Source organism: Mytilus galloprovincialis, chromosome 7 (assembly GCF_965363235.1).
Source record: "Mytilus galloprovincialis chromosome 7, xbMytGall1.hap1.1, whole genome shotgun sequence".
NCBI lineage: Eukaryota > Metazoa > Mollusca > Bivalvia > Mytilida > Mytilidae > Mytilus > Mytilus galloprovincialis.
Genome location: NC_134844.1, coordinates 24011987 through 24037566, shown reverse-complemented (window position 1 = coordinate 24037566; position 25580 = coordinate 24011987). Strand labels below are relative to the sequence as shown.

Genomic DNA, 25580 nt, shown 5'->3' with positions numbered 1-25580 from the left:
CTTATATATTATTCATAACATATCAAGAAGGGGAAATAATTTTTTTATAAAATCTTGCAGTCCTAGATATATTAAGAAGATGTGGTATGAGTGCCAAAGAGACAACTCTCCATCCAAATCACAATTTTATAAAATGTTAACCATTATAGGTCAAAGAACGATCTTCAACACAGAGCCTTGGCTCACAATGAACAGTAAGCTATAAAAGGCCCCAAAATGACAAGTGTAAAACCATTCAAATGGGAAAACCAACAGTCTTATCTATATAAAACACATTTGAACACTGATTGTTCATTAAGATTTCAATGTCTATTAATAGATAGAAAAATAACAAATAAAATCACTTGTTTAGACAATGTTTTTATTTATGTATTTATCACTACATCATTAATGCATACAATGACTCAGCTATCAAAGTTTAATGTAATATTACAACACTCAAAACACCTGTCCATTTCTACAAGATGGTTAATGAATGTAAAATATCAACAAATCACATAAAATATTATTTCCCTTGGTACTGACAACTCTAAAATATTGTTGAAGAAGTATACATTAAAACTATGCACTAATATGTTTTTAACAGTTGTGCAAGCTTTAGGATTATTGCATGAATATTGGTGAGTATCATACAATTGTGGCCAGTAAAGGTAAATATTCAAAATTGTCAACCAAAAATGAACACAAAAAAAATTACAAAAATAATAAACCAGATGCTCTGCAGGGTGCAGCTATATACGACCGCATATGTTGAACCCTGAACAGTTGGGGCAAGTATGGACACAACATTTAAGCTGGATTCAACTCTAAATTTGGATTGTGATTAAATAGTTGACACAGCATAGGTTTCTGACACAGAATGAATGTGGTCTAATGAACTTAAAATATTTTTTTTGCCTTTGAGCAATTCACTATGCTGTTGAATATTAATCCTCTCAAAAAAATGTTTGAAGAAATTTTCTTTTTATTTATGAAATCTGAAATGAGAAAAATTTAACCCACCCCCTCCCCCATTTTTTTTCACATCCCCCTTTCCCTTTTTCCAAAACTGATCTCAATTCAAATTCCTAATGGAGTTTGCAACAATAACTACTCATTTAAATTCATCATAAAATATTAAAATGTAAAATAAAGTGCTTGTTATCACTGAATGGTAAAGATTGTTTTAATTTATCAGTTGGTAGTAAAAGTGAATATACATTGTATATTGTATAAAACAATGATTTAAGTTGATTCAACTACTATTCTGGACAAAGAAAGATAACTCCAATTGAAAATTTCTTGCTATTGCACAATATTGTGCAATTAGATATTTCTTGCTATTGTGCAATACTGTGCAATTGAAAATATTTGCTATTGCACAATACTGTGCAATTGAAGATTTCTTGCTATTGCACAATACTGTGCAATTGAAAATTTCTTGCTATTGCACAATACTGTGCAATTGAAGATTTCTTGCTATTGCTGAATACTTAATATAATAATTTTGGATCCTGATTTGAACCAACTTGAAAACTGGGCCCATAATCAAAAATCTAAGTATATGTTTAGATTCAGCATTTCAAAAAAGCCCAAGAATTCAATTTTTGTTAAAATCAAACTTAGTTTAATTTTGGACCCTTTGGACTTTAATGTAGACCAATTTGAAAACGGGACCAAAAATTAAGAATCTACATACACAGTTAGATTTGGCATATCAAAGAACCCCAATTATTCAATTTTTGATGAAATCAAACAAAGTTTAATTTTGGACCCCGATTTGGACCAACTTGAAAACTGGGCCAATAATCAAAAATCTAAGTACATTTTTAGATTCAGCATATCAATGAACCCCAAGGATTCAATTTTTGTTAAAATCAAACTAAGTTTAATTTTGGACCCTTTGGACCTTAATGTAGACCAATTTGAAAACGGGACCAAAAATTAAGAATCTACATACATAGTTAGATTCGGCATATCAAAGAACCCCAATTATTCAATTTTTGATGAAATCAAACAAAGTTCAATTTTGGACCCTTTGGGCCCCTTATTCCTAAACTGTTGGGACCAAACCTCCCAAAATCAAACCCAACCTTCCTTTTATGGTCATAAACCTTGTGTTTAAATTTCATAGATTTCTATTTACTTATACTAAAGTTATGGTGCGAAAACCAAGAATAATGCTTATTTGGGACCCTTTTTGGCCCCTAATTCCTAAACTGTTGGGACCAAAACTCCCAAAATCAATCCCAACCTTCCTTTTGTGTTCATAAACCTTGTGTTTCAATTTCATTGATTTCTATTTACTTATACTAAAGTTATTGTACGAAAACCAAGAATAATGCTTATTTGGGCCCTTTTTTGGCCCCTAACTCCTAAACTGTTGGAACCAAAACTCCCAAAATCAATCCCTTTTGTGGTCATAAACCTTGTGTTAAAATTTCATAGATTTCTATTCACTTTTACTAAAGTTAGAGTGCGAAAACTAAAAGTATTCGGACGACGACGACGATGACACAAGACGCAAGACGACGCAGGACGACGACGCCAACGTGATAGCAATATACGACGAAAAATTAAAATTTTTGCGGTCGTATAAAAATGTATTGACAATGTGCAGCAAAATGATGTTGAAAAATGTTACACTGTAAATCCTTCATTAGCATTTTTCAATTTAACCCTTTCCTCCATAATGACGCTTTTTGACACCACCCCCTTTACTCCATAATGACGCCTTTTGACGCCTGTGTAGAACCTCAGTTGAAACTCTTTGACTTCAAAATGTCTGCATCAGACTTAAAAAAAAAAATAGTATCCAATATGAAAAGGATATTCATGAGAATATCTGACATGAATTTCATTGACAAAATATTCGTTTTCCCAATGCATTAATACTTTAAACCTGATGATTTTTTTTATTGAAAAAATCTTATGCGAATCAAGTATGTGAAAAAAAAAGTTCCATGGAGGAAAGGGTTAACATCCCGGTTTAAAAATGAGAAAAGGAATTGTTCATAAGAAATAATTCCGTTATCTTAACGTAATCAGGGGTTCTGAATTTTCCACACCCGTGTAAAATTTTGTAGACACCTGATTAAACCAAGATAACTGGTAATATCCAAGCTTTTTTCCTCGTCGCTCGATGGACTACTTACCTGACCATTGCTTTTTTTTGTTTACATACATCTATGACATCATTTGATAGGAGATACAAATACAAATGCTCAAAAAGTTATTCATTGCTTGGTGTAAAGTTTTAGGGTTCTTCTTCTTTCCTTGTATTTTATTGAAAATTTACTGAATAATTCCATGTGACCTAAGGTATTACTTATAGAATTGTTTATTATATATGTAAGGTATAATATCATCTCTAGTAGATAAAATTGAGAATGGAAATGAGGAATGTGTCAAAGAGACAACAACACGACCAAAGAGCAGAAAACAGCTGAAGGCCACCAATCTTCAACGCAGCAAAAAAATCCGCCATCAAGAGGCGGGCTGAGGCTTGCCCCTAAAGAATATATATTGCACTTGCAAACTCAGGTAATATAAAATCTACTTCAAAGTCAGGACATTATTCACCAATACTCGTGCAGTAGCTCTATTCTATATCATAAGTGTATAATATAAGTAATGATCAGGTGTTCTGAGTCTTGTTATATTAATGAAAGACCTAAGAAATACATTCTTATACAATGTCATATATGGTGTACAAAAATCTGTATATAATTCTGAAATGTTTGACATACGATTACATTAAATTCTTTTAAATCATACATTTACCCCTAAGGATATTGTTAATACATGTTATATGAATGTCCTAAAAGAAAGTTATTGGTTCTTTTTCTTGATGTTTTTATTGATCCACTCAAATCAGGATTTTAAAAGTGCAAAACAGCAAAAACTGCCAAAATGACCTCATTTTGAGATCCTGTCATTTATATTTAGAAATGACCTCATTTTGAGATCCTGTCATCTACATTTAGAAATGAGCAACAGCTTTACACTAAAAGATACTTTGCTACAAAATATATTATGCGAAGATGTAAATTTGTGTATAATAAACTTTTTGCGTAAAGCCAATTCAGTGGAATTAACTCTGAAATTTGCTATTATTTAACCAAAATTTATCTAAATATTTCTTCTTGAATTACATGACACACAGATATGAAAGACCTACCATTTCTAACTCAGAATGAGGGTAATTTCAAAATACTCTGGTAAGGCCATGTTTTAAAATTCCTCTAAAACGTCTGGTTCGTACAAAAATCGACACTTAATAATACTTTTAATTATGTATGTCTTAACAATATTATTTTAAAACAGAGAGAACACCCCAGAAAATATTATTTAAGATACCAATGGTTTATATTTGAAGGTTTTGTATTCAATCACACCAATCATAACCTATTAATTCCATCAATAAATTATAATAATTAAACAATCACACTTTTGGAAATAGAACAATTCAAAACATAGCTTGATCAGTGCTCACTTATTCAAGTGAAAGAAATCAAATACCGCAATATCATAATTCATAAACTATGATCAGTGTGATTTTCAATATATTAAATGGTGTCATTTTATTAAATGATAAATGATAAATGAAATTTACAAAATGATCTTTATTGACCTACTTTGGTCTGTTTTATTTGATTATCACTGGTTTTATGTAATTAAGGTTTTACAAATATTATTTTTTCTCTCTATCTTACAGTCATCAACAAGTCATGATTTTTATGTTACAATGTAAATTAGTAAACAAAAATGCAGTCTTATATATCACAACTCATGGTTACCCATATAACATAAAGAGGACATTACAGAGGTGTAGTCAAAATAGATACTAATGGAAATTTGTATTTAAGTTATGACCAACAAAATAGTCAGCTAAAAAATACGAACAAACCTGCAACGGTTTTAACAGCAATATTTAACACAACCTGGTGGAAAAGTAATGTGATAGTAAGTTTCACTCAAGAGCAAATCTCACCAATTGTAAAAAATAATAAATTCTTCTGCTCTGCAGAAACAAAAATATATGATTATTTAATCATAGTGAATTCTTTAAATTCCTGCAAGTAAAGTTAACAATTAAATGGAACCAAAAAAAGATATCTCTAAATTTCAACAGTTTAAATTACATTACATTAAGTTAGAAAATTTCATATATCAGAAAAAAGCAACATATTTCTTTATTACTTCACTCTCATTTTACAGCAATGCCTGTTCAAAGAAGTAATTAGTTTAGTGGTTTAAGATTTAGAAAAAAAGTTTATATGTCTATATCTGGTTAATAAAGACAGCAATAATGGTGCTTGCTGCAGTATAATGGTTTTCTTTTTACATTCAGCTCTTTTCATCTTAAATTGTATATCAATAGATACAAGGTTCTCACTATATTTAGACACTATACGTATATTGTTTTTATACTGAAATCGATAAAAAATAAAAAAATTAAAAAAAATATGTAACAAATATTATTAAAAAAAGTGTTTGGAATTTCCGTCTTGGGGTACCATTTTTGGGGTATTTCCCTATGACCGTAGTCCAGGCGGCAGGACATTGACATTGTAAGGAATTAGAAAGGAAAAATGAACTTAATTAATAACATTTAATAAACATGGTATATAAATTACCAATTTGAAGACATAACAAGTTTAAATTCATAAAAGTTTGACCATTGTTACTACACGTTGTCATGGTTGTGACGTGACGTTGTTGATGAAATATAGTAGTTCCGGTAAGAAGGCGAGGCTTATAGGTTAGTTGAGGTCATTGACGTATTAAGCTAACGTTTATACGTATAGCTTTATCTGTATAGTAAAATAGCTGATTGCAGTATAAAAGCATGCATATGTCATCTTCTGTGACATTTGTTATACGAGAGAAAAAATATCACTTCTTAATTCAGAACTTTTAGATGATAAGTCTGTAAAAATGAGCTTATGAGCTTAAACATGCTATGTGTATTTGAATTTAAATGATTTTTCACTGAAGACTATCAGTGTGTAAAGATAAATAAACCAAGTATATGATTGGTCCAGTTCACAATATGGATGAATATGATAATGCAATGATCCCTGTCTTACACACAACCATGTACTCCATCATTTTGGCTTCAACACATATATGCATATTCTTCGTCATACTTTATCTTTACGATAATGATGATCGACTAATACTTTTTTCCCATTAGTTATCACACGGGGTACTTCTCTTCGGACTGGTGTGGGAGTTTTACAAACTCGTAACTTCTCAAATACCTGTAAAATAAAATACAAATATAGATGAACTAAAGCAACATTTTTAAGAAATTTTGAGCATTTTAAACACTTTAATAGAAGAAAACTCTTCTCCATGCATAAAGCTGAAACTTAATACATGTAACCTTTTTCATTTGGTTCAGATAGTTCTGGTCATTTTTTTGTCTTTCAATTGTTCATACTATTGTTTATTTTGTAAAAGGAATGTAATAGCTGAATAAATGGATAGCTGTCCTTAGGGAACAGGAATATAATATGTATTAGACAACAACAAAATTCTTTTCAGGTCATAAGCACAGATTTCCCCCAAAAAAACTATTTCTATTGAACTTCATATTTATCTATATATAAGTAATTCTAATATGACGTGCTTCTTTAGCTTTTTAAACAACACTGTGATAAAATTCTAGATAAAATATACTTAGCGCAGACTCAGAGATATACATAGTAATGGCTGTTACAATATACTTCCCACATAAATCTACATGTATTGGAACCTATTTTGCCGATTTTATTGTTTTAAAAAGGGCAATTAAAAAAACACAAAATAACTTTTTTCCTTATTCGTATGCATAATAAAAAGAAGTAATGCACAAGAGCTCGGAGAAATCAACAAAATAAAAATTAAAATAAAATTCCGCGAAAGTCTATTAATCTTTTTAGCGCATTTAAGTCATTTCAAAACATGACGTCATACAAATGAAACCGCTAAAGTTGAAAGTTTTCTGTTACGTGAACCATCGGAATTCGTATGATATTGTATTAAAACTGATTTTGGTTTTGTTTTATTTTCTGTTCTATTGCATTATTCGCATATTTACTCGTTTCAGCAAGTCAACATGGCGGCTCCTTAGTTACAAAATGTCAACTTTGGATTTAATAGAAGCTTACGAGAAAAACATGTAAATTAAAAATGGCAAACGCTCAGAATAAAATTCGAATATCACGGCCCAGGCCATGTGTGAATTTCCAACAATATATGGCTTCCATGAATTATTTCTTAATTATTACCTCTTCATCGCCATTATCCCTAGCTGAACAGCTGTGTGTTGGAGAAAGTCCTGTTTCTGATGAATAAGACGATGTACTATCCGTACTGACTTTTCTCTGGTTTAAAGCATCCCCTCTTGGACCTAACATTAAATTTTGTAAATGTTCACAAACTCTTCTAAATCTACGAGATGGTCCTGGAATGAATAAATGTTAGAAAAGAAAAGATAAGAAAGTAGTTTTCAATTTGGCTTTCATTATTGGTAAATAGATTCTACAACAATACTGCTCTTGTTACAATATTTACACACTAGATAGTTCAATTTTGAAATTAAAATTTTACAAAATATTAACAAAAATTCAGGAAAATTATAAAAATTTCAAAATCTATTTCTCTAATGATTAAGGAAAAATCCCAAACAAAACTGCAGTATACCAAATGTGACAATTAATCAAATTATTAAGAGAGTAAGAACCTATTCTAAAAGCGCAGGAATAACAGAATTAATCATCTAATTCAATCTTTAAAAGCTCCAAAAAATATTCAAACAAAAAATTAAACCTACCTGATATAAGTGAAAAGGTCAAACAATACATGGTTCCCGTAGTAACCCCTGTTGTATGAGCTGGAGTTATGTCCACTTGGAACCGTACACTACGAGAAAACATAGATGTATTACTTGTTCTACGATACTCTGCTCTGAAAGTTGAGGTGGACACAACACTGTGACTTAAATCAGAAGTCTGAAAGATAACAATCAAATCATAAATTTACAAGATCCTCAGTGGTCATCAAAAACCTTACTATTGATAACAAATAATTCCTGTTTGATATGTCTGTCTTTTCTAAAATTACCTTCATCAACCCTAGTTCCCTATAAAATTGACAGTTGTTTTCTAAATTTTTATGATGTGTCCACAGAAAGTATATGCTGTATATATATATATATCTGTTAATTTTTTTTTAAAAGTAATTGTAGATAAATAATAAAACATTTCTCCCTCAACTTATGCATAAAATGAGAATATGAATATTCTTTTTGTTTATACATGGACTTTGCTGTATTAACTGTTTCCGGCTTCATGTTTTTCTCTACACATAATTTTAAGTTTTGTCCTATTCTCTGTTTAAACTTTCCTACAGGAGTTTGTGATAAGAGTTGTTCCATAAAAACATACATGGGACACAAGGAAGGCACTTCTTAATTTCAACTGTGGGTTGGTGTCATTTAAGATTTTGCATATTGGAAATGTAAGTGATCTTAATATTAATCTGCCTTTTTTGGTAATAACCCCATTTTTAAAGTGCCTTCCATAGGTACCATGTACAGTGGGCCTCATTGGGGTCTAAGCGTGACGCGGGATTGCCGATTTTTTGTAAGCATGACATGTGAAAATCAAATTATTGTGTCGTGAAAACAGGAAATGAGGTTTAGCGAGACCCGGGAAATAACGAAAAAATGAGAATTGCTTACATACATTGTGTAAGCGGGATACGGGAATCTGACAAAACAGTAAGAGGGATCCCGGATCGGAACCCCCCAATGAGACCCCCTGTACATTTTAATGGAACAGCCCTAAGGTAAATTTTCACATGACTATTAGCTTAATCTTAGTCTGTGTTGTAACTTACAGATAGGAATGCATGAATGAGGTCAGCTTTGACTTGACTTATTGTTTTATCTTGCCCTGTTAGAAAATGGAATTCTTCTCTGTCTGATCCCATCAAAGCACCAAACCAAGATTTCTTTGTCATTCTACAATACAAATTCATGTTAATTACTGATCCACACAGGATTGTCCAGAGGACAACCTAATGCCAAAATGTAACAGCTAAACTTTTACAATGATAATAGTTTGTGATTGTATTCATCTGTTTTTAAGGTGACTTATAGTGAAAAAATGAAGAATGTAAATATTTTGGAGTCCAGCTTGTTGTACGACATCAATAGTTTAGATTTTTTTCTCACTTTTTTGGGCACAAGTCAAATTAAAAAAAGTTGCATGGTCTATCAAATTCAGAAACTATGCACATTTTCAAAATGGTTCATGTGACATGACTCATAGAACTAAGTTAAAGTTTGGTTCTGTAAAGATTAAATAGCAACTTACTCCGGTGATGACTCCGGTGTCAAGGACACATCATCTGTAGGCACTGTAATTCATAAACAACAGTCATTAAAATACCATGATTTACAGTCAATCACTTCTATTTATCAACAATCATTTCGATTTTATATTATTGATGAGGAAGAAATAAGATGCTTCTCACTTGGCGGTAAAATAAATTCTACACATAAATCTAGTTTTTGCCACTTTATGTCTTATAAATTTTTGCTTTCAACAACAGCTGCACATACTGTTATTGTTAGTTGTTTTCAATTCCAAATTATGACTGAAATCTGCTTCTTGACGACATCTCAATAATAGAGAAATAATCTCTCCTAACCAAAATTCAGGAAAATTGTGAAAATGTACCATTTTGGTTATTTACAAATGATCTGGACTAAATATATTCTAAATGTACCAAATTCTTAATGAAAGCATGCATAAGTTAGTTTAGAAACTAATGTTAAATAGAAAAACAAGCATTATTATTAAAATTATCCAAAAAGTGGGAATCATATATAACCCTACCTCAATTACTCTTACCTCCCTTACAAATTGTTATCAAAGATACGCCTTTGTCCCAAACAAAAATGAGTTAATACTTACTTCAATATATATGAAATCAGATTATAGTTACCCCAAGTACCCAACTTTTACAAAATGGGATCATTGATACAACTACATCCCATAGAAAATAGGATCATAGATATCCCAACACCCCATACAAAATGACTTAATACTTGAATACCATACTCATACAAAATGGGATCATAGGTACACCTAACTTTCATAGAAAATAGGATCACATACTGTTAACCAACTTATATTCCCGGATACTTTATTCAAACCCTTTCTAGCCCACTTTGCGGCATTTTAATTTTGCAAATTTTTTTCACAAAAATTGATATTTGCGTGATTTTTCTACTCGCGAAAGTTGCAAAAATAAATCGTGGTTTATAGTTTACCCCTACCATCCTTACAAAATAAGATCAAAGGTATCCCTATATCCCATAGAAAATAGTATTATACAAACTCATACCTCCAATAGAAAACACATTTTTGCTGTCAAATCAAAACCAATCCATTCTCATAAATTTTAATTTGGTCATAGTATAAGTTAAGTAATTACCACTCCTTTTTAAGTTTCATCAAATAAACAATATATATACGAAATATTTAGTAGACTGTTGTATGTAAGTATACTCACTGTTAGTATTCAGGAACATTAGGAATAAATTGTTTTCATTTGTCAACGTATATTTGTTCAGCCTAACAATCTGATTCTATACCATTTATTTTGTAAGAACATATACTGTAATATTTATTCCTGTGGAAATAATATCCAGAATATTTTTTCCTTTTGGAACTTTTATTATGAAGCAACTTCTATTCTGTGACACATTGACCTCAGGCTCAAAACCAATATTATCCAATAAATGAAACTAGTATAGGGACGTTCCTAACATACAAAGTTCAATAGCTTGTCTCTAGTATGGCAAATTACTATGAACAACCTTCAAAAACTGAGTTAAACAGATGTCTGTGATTAGGTGATCCTACTTTCAAGAAAACTGAGCAAGCAGTATAGCTAGTACCAAATAACATAGGTTTTAACCATGACATTTGATATCTAAATGACCTCTCTCTTTGAATAAATAGATATCCCACCATGTCTTAAGTTACTTTGAGTCTAACAAACTTGTAATTTACTATGGTTTAACTGTACAAAAGCACAAACTACACTGAAGTGGAGTAAAGAATTTTTCTGCAATGACCTTGATTTGACCTGAATTTTGACTTTAACCTAGTTATTATGTAAACCAGATTTGATGATCCTTGAACATTTGGTTTATAGAGTGTTGACTAGGTAGAAATAACCAATAAAATAACTGGTATACACAATTCAAATACAGAGTACAATTTTAGAGTTTTGTTGCATTGAGATAAAATGTTTTAAACTTTCAAATTTGTAAAATCTGACATCCCAAATCTTTCCCTTCAATTCAATAACCATGAAAACAATTTATTCCAACAGGTGGATTCACATCTATAGCATTCAAGCATGCATAGAAACAATGTTCACCTTCTAAGTAATCCATTTCCATAATATTACCGTTCATCATAAGTGTACCTTGTAGTTTACGTCTATGAAATCGAGGAGATCCTAGGAAGTTGTTTTTGATCGTATGCAGTCTGGATTTCCATGGTGTATTGGCTACGTTACTTGGTGAACCAGGTGGCGTTGCTGAAGGACTGTGTGGGGGAATACGACGGAGAGACATTTGTGGACTGGTAACTGGAGAACTACTGGTACTACCTGACAGGCTCGCTTTTCTACTGAAATAAAGCATATTTATATTGACTTTAAAACAAAGAAAGTTAAAATTTGTATGATCACCATATCATAAAGTGCTGTATAACACTGTGTGTGGTATTATTATAAAATTTCATTTCTTTAAGTATCCTATGCTTCAAAGCTGTATAAAATTTAGCTGGAGCAATGTTCACAGAATTAGAATATTTGATGAAATACTGTTGTGATAAAAACACCATTTTTTCACATTACACTGCATTAAAGAAGATCATATATGGACCTCTAGATGTCTTTGGTTTTGTTTTATAGGGTTAATGTCACAGTGACATAACACAAGTCTTGTCTACTCATAAGCAATGTATTAGTACATGATGTTACACTTTTGTTTCAGATAAATGTGAAGTTGGTTCCTATTAAAACCCTCTGCATCTTTTTTGCCACAGTGTTAAGTCAGGAATCTGATGTTAGTAGTTGTCATTTGTTGATGTGGTTCATATAAAGTGTTTCTCATTTGTGTTTTTTTTAATTAGATTAGACTGTTGGTTTTACACTATTAATTTTTGGGGCCCTTTATAGCTTACTTTCCAGTGTGAACCATGGTTCTGGGTCGAAGACTTTGACCTATAAAGGTTTACTTTTATAAATTGTAGTGTTGTCAACGGCTAACCTTTTGAACGACCGAACACTGAATACCAAAAATGCTAACCGGTTAACTGGACTTTTTTTTCAATTTTGGTAGATTTGATAAAATTTGTATTGAAATCATTAAATGGTAATGTATTCTTTAAAAATTGTCACCGTGGTAATTAATTTGACAGATCAATTGTCGATAGTATTGATTGCTATTGTTAATCCAAAAACATAATATTAATTAAAACTTGTCTCTCATCTCGGGGCAAGATCTTAAGGAAACATAATTAGTATACATGTTTTTTTAACAGTAACTTTAAATCAGTAATAGGATTAAATTTTTGTGATTTACTTCATTATTTCATTTTTTGATCTAATATTGTGAAGACCTACATCTGAATGGGCAATCTCCGTCGTGCAAGGCTTTGTCATACTTTAAACGAAATGCTAACTCAAAAGTTGTGAAATGCAAACCAATGTGAATGTAATCAATGTATACTTGATAGAACGAGTAGCAGGCTTAATCATTTAAAATTGAATTACTCCAATTTATTTTCGGAGACAAGAGAAAATGAAAGAATCATCGGTTTCAGACAAATTAAAAAATTCTACGAAATCAAGAATTTTTTTTTTTATATTTCCATCTGAAGTTAGTACAAACGTAATAGCTGATACGGTGTATTTGAATATTAAAAGTCAAACTTCGCCAGGAATCTTCACAGATAAGCCTTATAATACCACAGGACAAACTTCAATTCATCGTATCATAAACACGTAAATGTATGATATGGATGGAAGGTTGTCACACTGACACTCATACCACATCTTCTTATATCTATATGTAGGGTACTATAGATAAGGCCTTCAAACATCAACTTAAACTATTGATTAACCGGTTAATCGGTCGAAACGATTATCCGAGTAACTGGTTAGGCAAAAGCGCACGATTTGACAACACTAATAAATTGTAACTGGATTGAAAGTTGTCTCATTGGCACTCATACTACATCTTTTTGCATCTCTATAACTCCTGGGATTTAGAAATATCTATTTGTAAGTATTTTTATCCATCATCCATCATCAATAATTCAAAAAATTCTGTAAGATCAAGTTCTAATGATGATTCATGGGATACCAATTTTCATTAATTTTGTAGATATGAGGACATATTTTCTACAGGCTTGTATGCAGACTTTGACAAAACCACAAAATCAGATATTAATGAAAATATAATTGCTTCTATCCATGAAAGTTGGTACCCAGGAAAATAAATGAGTCCACAGTATTCCACCATGTTTATTGATCATCTCAATGAAGTTGTCCCTAGTGTAAGTTGTATTTTCAGTACACTTTTGGAGTTAACAGTCATCAGATTTCAATAAATGAAAGGAATCTGCATGATAACTTACACTCTTTGAACAGCTAAAGCTCGTCGAGAGGCAGTAGGTGAGCCTTCACTAATACTTCCTAAGGATAATCTGTGCAGATAGAATGGTTAGTATGGTTAGTAAGGTTAGTATAGTTAGTAAGATAAGTTAGTATAAATTATATAGTTAGAATAAAGACGTTTTCACTTATACCTCCTAGGGATAATTTGTGTAGATAGAATTTTTGGTAAGTATGGTTAGTATGATTACTGTCAATTCAGAAATTATTGCAAGCAATTATTATTGCGATTTTGTCATTTTAGACTTGAATGTGATATTTTTTTTACAACTTTGAGAAAAATCCTATTTATATCCTTACCATAATATGTGTTGATAGAATTTATAAAGAAGTTATGAAAATTGATACTATTATATCAAATTCAAAATAAGTGTTATTTCTTGATCTCTTATTTTCTCAAAAGCTAAAGGAAAATTTTGGTTACTAAATACATTTGCAATGTAACTAATGTACATGTTGTACGTAATGCATAATAAATCTTACAAATAAAGTCATTTACTGGCTTATTAAGCTTACCGTGGTTGACCATTTTGTCCATTTAACTGAACAACATCAATTCTTTTTCTTGGAGGGTCAGCTGAAATAAGAGTAAGATGACAATATAGATTTTACAGCACACATAGTGAGTTCTTTGCAAGTGAACTATTTACAAATCACAGCAGTTGTGGACTGAGATATTAGAGTAAGATGACAATTACAGATTTTACAGTACATACAGTGAAATGTATTTAAGTTAACTATTTAAAAATCAAAGTTATCATGGACTGAGATATTGAGTAAGATGACATTTACAGATTTTACAGTACATACAGTGAAATGTATTTAAAACTTAAACTATTTAAAAATCAAAGTTATCATGGACTGAGATATTAGAGTAAGATGACATTTACAGATTTTACAGTACATACAGTGAGACCTTATTCAGTTTAACTACTTACAATCACAGTTATTATGAACTTCAATATTAGAGTAAGATGACAATTATAGATTTTACAGTTAAAACAGTGAAATCCTATTCAGTTTAACTTTTTACATATCATAGTTATTATGTACTGAGATATTGAGTAAAATGATAAATTACAGATTTTACAGTACATACAGTGAATTCTATTCAAGTTAACTATTTACAAATCAGTTATTATGGATTGAAATAATAGAGTAAAACGCCAATTATAGATGTACAGTACATACAGTGAAAACCTATTCAAATTAAATATGAACAAATCAGTTATGATGGACTGAGATATTAGAGAAAGATGACAATATAGATTTTACAGTGCATACAGTGAGATACTATTCAATTTAACTATTTACAAATCACAGTTACTATGGACTGAGATATTGAGTTAAATAACGATTATAGATTTTATAGTACATATACATGTTGTGGGATCCTACTCAGTTTTACTTTTTTCAAATCACAGTCATTCTGGAGTGAGATATTGAGTTAAATAACGATTACAGATTTTACAGTACATACAGTGAGATCCTATTCAGTTAGACTATTTACAAATCATAGTTATTCTGGACTGATATATTAGTGAATGATGAAAATTACAGATTTTACAGTACATACAGTGAGATCCTATTCAGTTTCACAGTTTACAAATCATAGTTATTCTGGATTGATATATTAGTGAAAGATGAAAATTACAGATTTTACAGTACATACAGTGAGATCCTATTCAGTTAGACTATTTACAAATCATAGTTATTTTGGACTGATATATTAGTGAAAGATGAAAATAACAGATTTTACAGTACATACAGTGAGATCCTATTCAGTTTCACAGTTTACAAATCGGTGAAATGACAGTTGTTATAGACTGAGGTATAAGAGTAAGAGTACAAATCCAGTGATGATAAAAGGGATGGTTTGTTGTAGGTTGCACAGACAATGGATATTACTGAACTTTCGAACCAAAAAGCTCTAACTCTGAGGAAATCTGAGAATGGCAGAATACAGAGGATATATTTAATCAACAATTAACTAGTGTTAGTAAAGATCTGTCTAAATCAAATTTAATAGATAAATTTAATAACACTTACCTTGATGATTTTTTTGCCCTAAATAATAAAGATTTTCTTATTTTATTGTAGAAATTTACCCACAGGAACTTACTTTTAATAACGCTATTAAGGCAGCATCAATTGTCCATATGTCAGTTTCACACTTTAGACCCTTCTTAAGGTGTGTATATTTAACAATTTCTTTTCTATGCCTGTGTCTGTAGTCATGTTTTAGATTTCAATGAAAATAATTTGTTTAACTGGTATATTATTTAGTCAGGGGTTTCGTTACCACATTTTTATTTAAACCTTTACTAAATTCTTTCACAGATACAAAAATTTCTCGTTAAAAACGGGTTATCACGCCAAATTTTTAAGAGAATGTTGTCTATAGAGGCCATTAATTTAGTGTAGGGCGATTGCAGGTACTGAACTAGACCTCAGGAGAAACTTAGAAACTAGAGTATGATAAATTATAGTGTTGATGGTAGCCATAATGATGTCTCAGATGCTTAAGTCACACATTTTTGCTTCACAACATTCCTTTCATGATGGCAGAGAAATAAAGTCATAGTTATACAACATGACCTTAATCTTTAATGTATAACGAACCTGATTCAGATCTGGTTTTGATATCAATTTCATCTTCAATGCTTGGATTCCTGAGTTTTCTGTCTAGGAGGAGAAAATAGACTACTTTTTCTGTATTGTGTCTGTAATTATAATAATAAACAACATTGCAAACAAGGTTATAGTAAAATTATCCTACCATAATATCAATAAATTGTAATATCAAATGATGAAATGATTCAGAATTAAAAGGTTTTAACACTATATATCAATTGTTTGTGTGAACAAACTTCTAACATATCAATTTAATGTCTTATTTCAGTGTTAATTTATAGAATATCTTTTTGATTTAATGGAATTGTTTGTCGGTACAATTATCCCTTTGGTTTTGAATAATTAATTTAAATTATATTTTATTCTATCCAGTGAAACCAAAAGCTACCTTTAATTTTTGACAGTTGCTTTGATCAATGCTTTTTTTCTTCTTGTTGTATTCGTAAAAACATTGTTTTAAGGATGTTCGGTTTCTCTTGTTTTTACTTTTTGTCCGATATTCAGAACCTTGAGGTTTTATCGAAGGGAAAATTTTGTTGCTTAAAGATTACAGGTACCAATGATAAATGTATGAATAATCTAGAGAATAATTTCCTGATATATTTTCAATGGCTTATATATCTCGAAAACAAGCCTATCAATGTTTTCTGCCTTTTTAGTTACTTCATTTATATATATTCTATCATTCATAACAGACTTTTAAAAAGATTGTTATTTTAAAACCGAGTAGCAAATCTCCTTAATAACTGTACTTGGAAAATGTTTTACAATACATTTTTAATTTGTTTTTATTGTTAAACTGTGCTGCCTCAGATTACCACAAGCCAAAGCCAGCAGGCTAAGTATATTACCAGCCATTTGATAGAAGAAATACTATCTGAACACTTTTATTATGTATGCATCTACAATGCTGGTAATGTAATTACATGTATATGGTTCAATAGACTTACTTGGAATTAAGTAATTCCTGTATTAATTTGTCTTTATCTTTAAAGCACTGTAAAGAACTCATAGTTGATAAAACATCAGGGTCTAAATCTTGTATATCTGGTATTATGGAAGTCTGAAAATAAAACGGTTTTTTAACAGGCACATATGTTGATTCTTAACGGATTTCTGGTGTCTAACGTACTGTATAGCGAGTAATTTTCGCAAATAGAACAAAATCGCCAATTTTAAAGTGCAAATGCAAAGGTATTGATAAAAAATTTAAATCCGCCAAAATACTAACCGCCAAAATATTTCGTATACCTTATTAAAAGAAAATCGTCAAATTTTACACCTGTGAAAATAACCCTCTATACGGTACAATAAAAAGCAAATGAGAAATAGATTAACTAAATAGAACTTTAAAAATGATAAAATAAGATCCTTGAATCAGCAAAAACATTACAATCAATTCATTTCAAATTTTAGTAGATTTTGAATTGCTAATTTATCCAACAGCAGAAATTGCAAATACATGTATCATGATATACTGGAAGAAACTTCAAAATTAACCTTGGTACACATATGCACATCTTATAAAGTAGTTCTGTGATGTTTGGTTCCTTTCAATGTAAACTTTAAAATATTGTGAGTTTTACAAAACAAAGTATTCTGATTAAACAAAAGAAAATAAGTAGACAGAACGGCCCACAAAAAGTAATTTACTGTTACTCAATTTTTTTCTTCTCCAAATTATTCATCACAGTGATTCACGTCTCTTGTATTTCATAATTTAGTGATGCATTTTTAAAAATCTTACACATAAATAAAATACAACTTGACAATCATGCCCAAACTCAACATCAAAATGCAACTAGACTATAATTACTATTCAATCAAGTCATAACTAAACATGACCAATACAGAGTCTGGACCTGCATCGCTGCATGTAATTACTTGAGGTAACATGTATACTGGAGTGTAACTAATCATTCCTGTCAACACCTCCACAAACCATGTATAGTTCAACCTGTGTATTCCCACACACTGGGGAACTGAAAAATGTCCGATAAAGCAGGGTGTCGGAATACTGAGGTGTCAGATTAGCCAGGTTATACTGTAGATAGAGAGTGGTAAAATTTTCAAACTATTCACAAATAGAACGTAGACACATGGCAGATGTATTGCTTGCTCGCTACAACTCAACATTATCTAATTTCAGATCAAATACTTAACCATTCCCTTTAATTGAAGCCCAGAAAACTTTGACGAAAGATTTTTTTCGGACAAACAGATGGATTGACAGACATACTGCCAGACAGACAGACCGAGGAGAGCCATTACTAGACAAGCTAGCGCCTTCTGCTTCACAGGTAATACATATGACAGAAAAAGCAGGGTAAGTTTATTATACAATAAAAAAAATTAAACCATAAACTGATCCATCCTACCCAAAAAACAATTTGAGTATAAAGCCTTTCTTATAAACTTTCGTGTTGATGACCAAAAGTTACCAGGAAATGAAATTTCACATTTATAGGACAAGTAAGACCGATCTGTTAACTTTGACTTTTTACCTTTGACATCAGTTTAAATGAACCTGTACAGTCACTGGCTAGTGCTTTTACTTTTAACCTTTAAATTTACAATCAAAAACATGTTATTTATGTTCTATAAAAAAGTCATCAGGATTTATTTAGTCTTGATGAACAGTGTTTTAAGGTCTATCAAGTAAAAGTTTCATCATGATCAATGCAGAGAAAATAATAGATATTGATAGCATATTAATGCCACCCAGCTTGAGTATCAACTCATGTGATGGGGCATACATTTTAATTTTTCAAGGCCTTAACAAGCTAAAGAATTGATAATTTTCCAAGATTTTAACAATAAAATAAAGCTTAGTATATGTATACCTGCACAATCTGTGCTACTGGTTGTTCTAATTCTATATGACCTTGTGAATCCCTACAAAACATCAAATATGCAACATCATAACCATTCAACAAATTGTATAACATTCAGTTACTAATACCATGCAACAAGCACTAACAGGAATTTTGTTAAAAAGTTTAATTGAACACCATGACTTAAATGGATGGGTATTAAAATATTTCAATGGTTATCTAGCCATCTTAATTATATATTTTTTTAAGTTTATGAACTCAAGGAAACTAACAACAATCTTTCTTGATTTGGATAAAAGTATTTATTTTTCCAACGGTACTTTACCTAAATTTTCCTTATCCATATGTATACTTTGTTGCATGGTATTTTTATTTATTAGTTAAACTACATATCCATCATTAACATCATTTCAATGCACAGAATAACCATAAGGGACCACATCAAAAAATCAATGAAGGATAAAAAACTTAATTCAAATAGTTTGGGGGTGGGGGGTCAAATTGCTGCAAGTTTTGTATAAATTGACATCGATTTTACATATATCCTTATTGGTCAATCAATGTTTCCCAAATTAAGTTAAGAGGGGGGTAGGGGGGTAAGTGAAGAAACTATATGAATTAAGTTTTTTATTCTTCATTGAACTTTCGATGTCATCCCTAACAATAACAATTAATGTTCAACCCTGTTCAACACATGCACATGCTTTTGAACATGGAAAGAATGTTAGATTACCTTCTTATTGGAATACAAAAAGTATGTTTTTAGTCACTTGTGAATAGATTATCTATTTTTCTGTATTCCAACATAAAGGCAAACATCATTCCCTTGTAGATATTGTATACCTGTACTGCACGTATAACAGGGAGTTCCATCTCAAACTCTAGTTTTGATCCCCTAAAATAATATCATTTCTTGTATAAAACCCTATCTAAATCTAACTCAACACACAGCAACTTTCATGTGAAGATCATTTGTTTTAATATTCACATCCAATATTAATAGATAATCGTTGATCATCTCAATGACAAAAGCAATCGAGTTGAGATGACCAATAATAATCTGTTTATCGCTATTTTACCTATGCCTGACGACATTGTCAATTTCATGTCAATTAGCAACGCCACCTGCCTCCTTAGTTTCTAGGGATAATTTTCCATCTCAAGTGAGAAGCATGATATGAAAAATTATCACATAAAAGATCAAAGGAAAAATGCACAAAAATAGCTATAATCGTCAATAAAACATAAATAAACTAAACCAATCATAATTTGAGTCACCATCAAATTCTAGATAAATAAGTTTCATCCAATTAATTTATTTTATCTATTATTGTAATACTGGAACATGACATTCTAAAAATAAGAACTGGCATTGGAAATGAATTTCAAACCTTAAGAAAGAATGCTTTGTTGGACAAAGACGTATCAAAATATGTAAAAAAAATTAAAGTCTTGATGTAACTTAAACTTAATTTGAAACAGCTGTGTAAGTCTGAGATTTAAAATAAATAACAGAATAATTTTAGGGGGAGGTGTTATACACTTCGTTTTATGTTTAGTAAAATATTTTTAAATAAGATTTGAATAATTCTTTTTGTAATTTAATTGGGTGTTAAAGTGTTGGCAAGCACATTTTGTATGAAATGCAAAAGAGCCAATATGCTCAAAATGTGTGCAGTCAGCAATAATATAACTCTTAAAAAGTTACAAAAAAGAAATTTTCAATTCTTATAATTTCATTTTGAAGCTATAACCATGAAATTAAAAGTTAAATCAAGCTTTTCATTTGATTTTCTTTGCATTATTGAAGCATGGAGAACACATGCATTTAAAGATGTTGCATTCCATTTGGAAATAAAATATAATTTTGGATTTTCTTGTAATGATTGTCTGTCTATCAAAAATTATGAAATGTTGTGTAAAATCTATGCAACTTAATTATCAAACCATGTTGTATATGTTGATGGAACAGCTTAATTTAATTTAAACAAAATTCAGCTAACTTACTTGCCTTCTAATTATCTATCTATTCAGCATGAAATAATAATAAAATTTAGAACTTCTGCACTCCTACCAAAAACTTGACAGTTATCACACCATTTTGAGTATTTATTTTTTTAAGAGTTTATTTGTGACATAACTACAACCATTTCGATATCAACAGCATTTTTTCATTTCTAAGATACTTACGCTATCACCCATGGATGTCGATGAATATCTTCTAACTGAAGAAAAAGAAAATGTTATTGTTTATTTTTAAATTTTTATTTTTCATTCTTAACATTATGTTTACATTCCAGTATGTTCTTTTTTGACAGGATCGGATGATAAGGTGTTGATAAGTTTTTCAAATCATTATCATTTTGCAACAGAATTCCGCTATAACCAGTGGTATGGCCATCTTAAACTTGCAGTGAAATGTGAGTTTTTTACAAACATTTTACTCTGTGTTGAAAGCCTCATTATGACTTTGAGATGAAGAACAGCAATAAAAGCCCTTTGCTCTTTGTGTATTTTTAGCTGTACAAGTAGATTTTGAGTCATGGATGGATACCCTATATATCCTCAGTTTTTCTATTATATACTGATATAGCAAAGCCCTAAATAGAAATGGAAGCATAATTGTCAGCTTTTTAGACTACAGCAGGGAAGGAAGACTATGTCATCTTTTAAGGGAAATATATGCATCCTATTTCTATTTATGTTATAATGAAAGATTGGAAAGAGATTTTGGCCATTTTGCATAATTTCATTGGCCACCAACTTCAACCTATGTATCAAATGACTGATGGCCCCTTCTTTTCCACATAAATGAACTATAATACATACTGTTAATCGTTTTTCTGGATCTACTTCTATCATCCCTCGTAATAAATTCTGGCAGTCAGGCGGAACAAAATGTGGAATGTGAAATACGCCTTTTTTCACTTTTTCTAAAAGCTGCCTAAGATTGTCATCATCAAAAGGAAGTGCTCCCTGCAAAAAAAAAAAAAAAAAAAAAAAGTCTTTAATGATGATACAAAGCATTATGAATCATATTTTAAGTTCATTTCTAAAAAGTTAGTACATTATCTAATTGTCAAGAATTCTGACAGTAATGCACAAGAAGAAAGTCCAGGAACATATTTCTGTTTTGAATACAGATCATGTGTCCGCACTTGAATTACAAGGATCTGATAATTCTCCCTTTTAAATTCAAGTCTTAAGGATAAAGATTAAATAAAAGTATCATATAGTTGAATGTTTCAATGGGACACATATAAATAAAGTTATAAACAGACATAACTGAAAAACAGTAAAAGAAACGCTACCCAAATTTGTACTTGATCCAAGTTTTGTGGTAATAAGCATTGTATAAAAGTTTGGATGCGCCAAACTAAAGTTAGAGAACAGGAACAAAAATTTCAGCAATTTTTCAAATTTTTGAAGTGGCATAACTCTAGAACGTTAAAAAAGTGATGCCACCAAAACTCAAAATTGATCTGTTCTTTATGGTAAGTATTTTGTATCAGTTTCATAACATTTGGTTGAGGCAAACTAAAGTTTGAGAATGGAAACCAAGTTTGGGACGCACAGACAAGAGTAAGACTCAATGCCCCCTCTGGTACAGCAGGGGCATAAAAATATTTGTGACCTAAATCCCAATCTTCCATTATGGTCAGTAACCATTCAGATTAGGTGTGTCAGGTAAATATGACTGTTTCTTGGCCCTCAGTAATAAGGTCTCAGCTGCTCACATCTACCACAAAAGGATTGCAGTGCTCCATCTTTTAATTTGGTGATAACACTTACAACTAATAATGCATAAAGTATAACACCACAACTCCAAACATCCGCCCTTCTGCCATCATACTTTTCTCCCTGTAATTAGAAAAAAAGTTAATTCACTGAAACAATCACAAAGGAGTAGGTCCGGTAAGGGCCGTTTTTGGTCTCAATTTTTAAGTTCATCTTACGAAATATTTTAGACACTTTTAAAACTCTTAAGTGTCTATTTCAATTGATTCATTTAGTTTATGTGACAGATTTTAACTGATTAAAAGTCATTAAAAACGCTCCTATTCAAGCTTAAATATGAAAAATCTATCAAATATGCCAAAAACCGTCATTTTTCAGATGGTTTTTGTCAAAAACGAAAGTGGCCGTATCCTTGTTCATCCTCAACCTTTATATATATTATGTATTATCATCAAATACAACTTACATTTCAATATTATGAATGAACACGAATGCGGCCACTTTCATTTAAGACGGAAACCGTCTAAAATTTAACTAAAATGCTAAAATTGTGAAGATTTCAGTAATTTAGCATGACTTAATGAAGCTAGTACCGGGTATATGTGCATTGTATTGTCAAAAACAGCCCATATTTATGTAGCAGAATCATTCTACTTTCCAACAAATAGCTTGACGATTACATTTGGACAATTTTGTAAAACTGCTATATTTTGGGGCCAAAAAGGGGTCTTACTGAACCTTCTCCTTTTCATCAAACATACAAGTTTCTATAAAGAAATGTTCATCAAGTACATAATAACTTCATAATAGAAAAAAATTAATAGCTTCCCAGAAAGTTAAACATCAAAGTCATTGGAAGGTCAAACCTTACAGGACACATTAGTTTTAAAGATGCTCTACATAAAATATCATAAAATGTAGCCTTAAAAGGCAGTAGGCATAAACAGTTTATTCCTTATTTATAATGTAAAGTTTATAGATAAGTAAAAAGTTCAATTTAAAAATCTAAGTTTTAACCCTGTGACATTTGTTTTGGTATTAGTGACATCAATTAACAAATCTCTCCATGGTGCATGTTCTTTCTAAATTTCATTAAGATTGAATATATGAATCAACATTTATCAAACAAATCAAAATATCCTAAAATGTCAGTGTTTATTATAGCTAGTAACCTTGACCTTGAGAAATCAATAGGGATCCTTTGAATTCCAGATACAATTTCTACCAAAGTTTAAATAAATTCTGATTGATGACTTGACAATTATTGTCTAGTAACAGAAATGCTGATGCTACATTTAACTGTCTAGTTTAGTTCAACACTTCACAAATCAGCTGTTAAAAAAAATCTTTCCCTTTCAAATATGGTAATACCAAAATTTAAATTCATTGCATTTTTCACAAGGGGCATCCATCCCGTATTCCATTATTTTATTGCATCATTTAGTAATTTGCAATTTTGTTCTATTCTATAAATAATAAATACTGGTCTTTTTAACAAAATCACATTATACACTCAGCATAAAGGTATATTTTGCTGTCAAAATTTAACTATACAATATATACATTAACAGTCATCTAAAAAATTGTTAATGTAATATGAATTTTATCCCTACTTTCTTCAAGACCAACATGCTGAGTGTATTTTCAATGTGTTAGTTCACAATATAACAGTTAGCAGGAAGACATGTCACCCTTTCTGATCACATTAATCAAGACTCCAAGTTGACCAGATTTTGCTTACCCTATACTCTTGAAAATACGCTTTTTAGAGAAGCTGTAAATATCAATTTTAAAGTCTTAAATTTGACCTAGTCAGAGTAAAAACAACGATCTCCCACACTTGAAAAATTAATTCATAGCTCTTCAACATATCTTGCTGCAGATACCATGGTTAACTCATGACGATATAAGCCACACAAATAAGCCTTTTAAAATCATTCTGTAATACATGCAATGTGCACTCACAAGAAAATATAAATTCTTCTACAAAAACTAAATATCCATGTGCACAAACTAAAACTACAGACAACATTCAAATCTAAAAATAAAACAAAATAAAAGAACAATATTCAAATTTCCCCAGCCTTGGCACATATTACATCTGCAACTCCAAGAGGCTTTCCCTATTAAATGTTTCTTAAAAGTCCCTTGTCCAGTTAACCAACAATGTCTAAAAAAATCATTATCTTAGAGTGAGAGAATACTAACACATAAATAGACATGGCAGAAAACCACTGTATAATTGTGTATTGTAAATGCCATATATCACATAAACAATTTTCTATTGATTTTAGTAGATAACAGATTGACAATAATGATTGTTTCCTCATCACAATTTCCTCAAATACTTTATGGATAATTTCTATTCATTATACTGTCTTATGTTATAATGTTCTGTTTAGTGGTTTTGTTTCTTCTTTGTCAATTACATTCACTTAAACATTGATATAGAGAAGTAAAAATTATTTATGGATGTGCGTAATGTTTCAATGCAATGTATAGATTTATTGTCAATCACTTTTTATATCAACGATGCATTAGATTTGGAAATGCAATGCTTTCAGCAATGCAAAATTTGTGACTGCATATAAAATGGTAATGACTTAAGACTAACAATTTTACCATCATCATGCACATTTT

At 30.6% G+C, this 25580-nt stretch overlaps 1 protein-coding gene across 11 annotated transcripts in view; it reads right to left on the bottom strand.

Moving 5' to 3' along the window:
- Nucleotides 1-344: 344 nt before the first annotated feature.
- The window catches only part of LOC143082598 (serine/threonine-protein kinase BRSK2-like), a 67090-nt gene continuing 41854 nt past the window's right edge, over nucleotides 345-25580 (bottom strand). Inside the window, exons 7-21 of one of the 11 annotated variants that reach the window (XM_076258346.1) lie at nucleotides 22995-23063; nucleotides 22032-22178; nucleotides 21393-21427; nucleotides 20046-20097; nucleotides 17319-17431; nucleotides 16357-16457; nucleotides 15784-15801; nucleotides 14251-14311; nucleotides 13698-13766; nucleotides 11428-11681; nucleotides 9348-9390; nucleotides 8869-8992; nucleotides 7802-7979; nucleotides 7257-7432; nucleotides 345-6245 (exon numbers count right to left, since the gene is read on the bottom strand). In XM_076258346.1, coding sequence (XP_076114461.1) covers nucleotides 6126-6245; nucleotides 7257-7432; nucleotides 7802-7979; nucleotides 8869-8992; nucleotides 9348-9390; nucleotides 11428-11681; nucleotides 13698-13766; nucleotides 14251-14311; nucleotides 15784-15801; nucleotides 16357-16457; nucleotides 17319-17431; nucleotides 20046-20097; nucleotides 21393-21427; nucleotides 22032-22178; nucleotides 22995-23063 — 1560 coding nt within the window. In that variant the 3' untranslated portion in view covers nucleotides 345-6125. Of the gene's footprint in view, nucleotides 6246-7256; nucleotides 7433-7801; nucleotides 7980-8868; nucleotides 8993-9347; nucleotides 9391-11427; nucleotides 11682-13697; nucleotides 13767-14250; nucleotides 14312-15783; nucleotides 15802-16356; nucleotides 16458-17318; nucleotides 17432-19211; nucleotides 19264-20045; nucleotides 20098-21392; nucleotides 21428-22031; nucleotides 22179-22994; nucleotides 23064-25580 lie in introns of all 11 variants that reach the window. The other 10 variants (XM_076258345.1, XM_076258350.1, XM_076258347.1 and 7 more) reach the window with 10 other exon arrangements.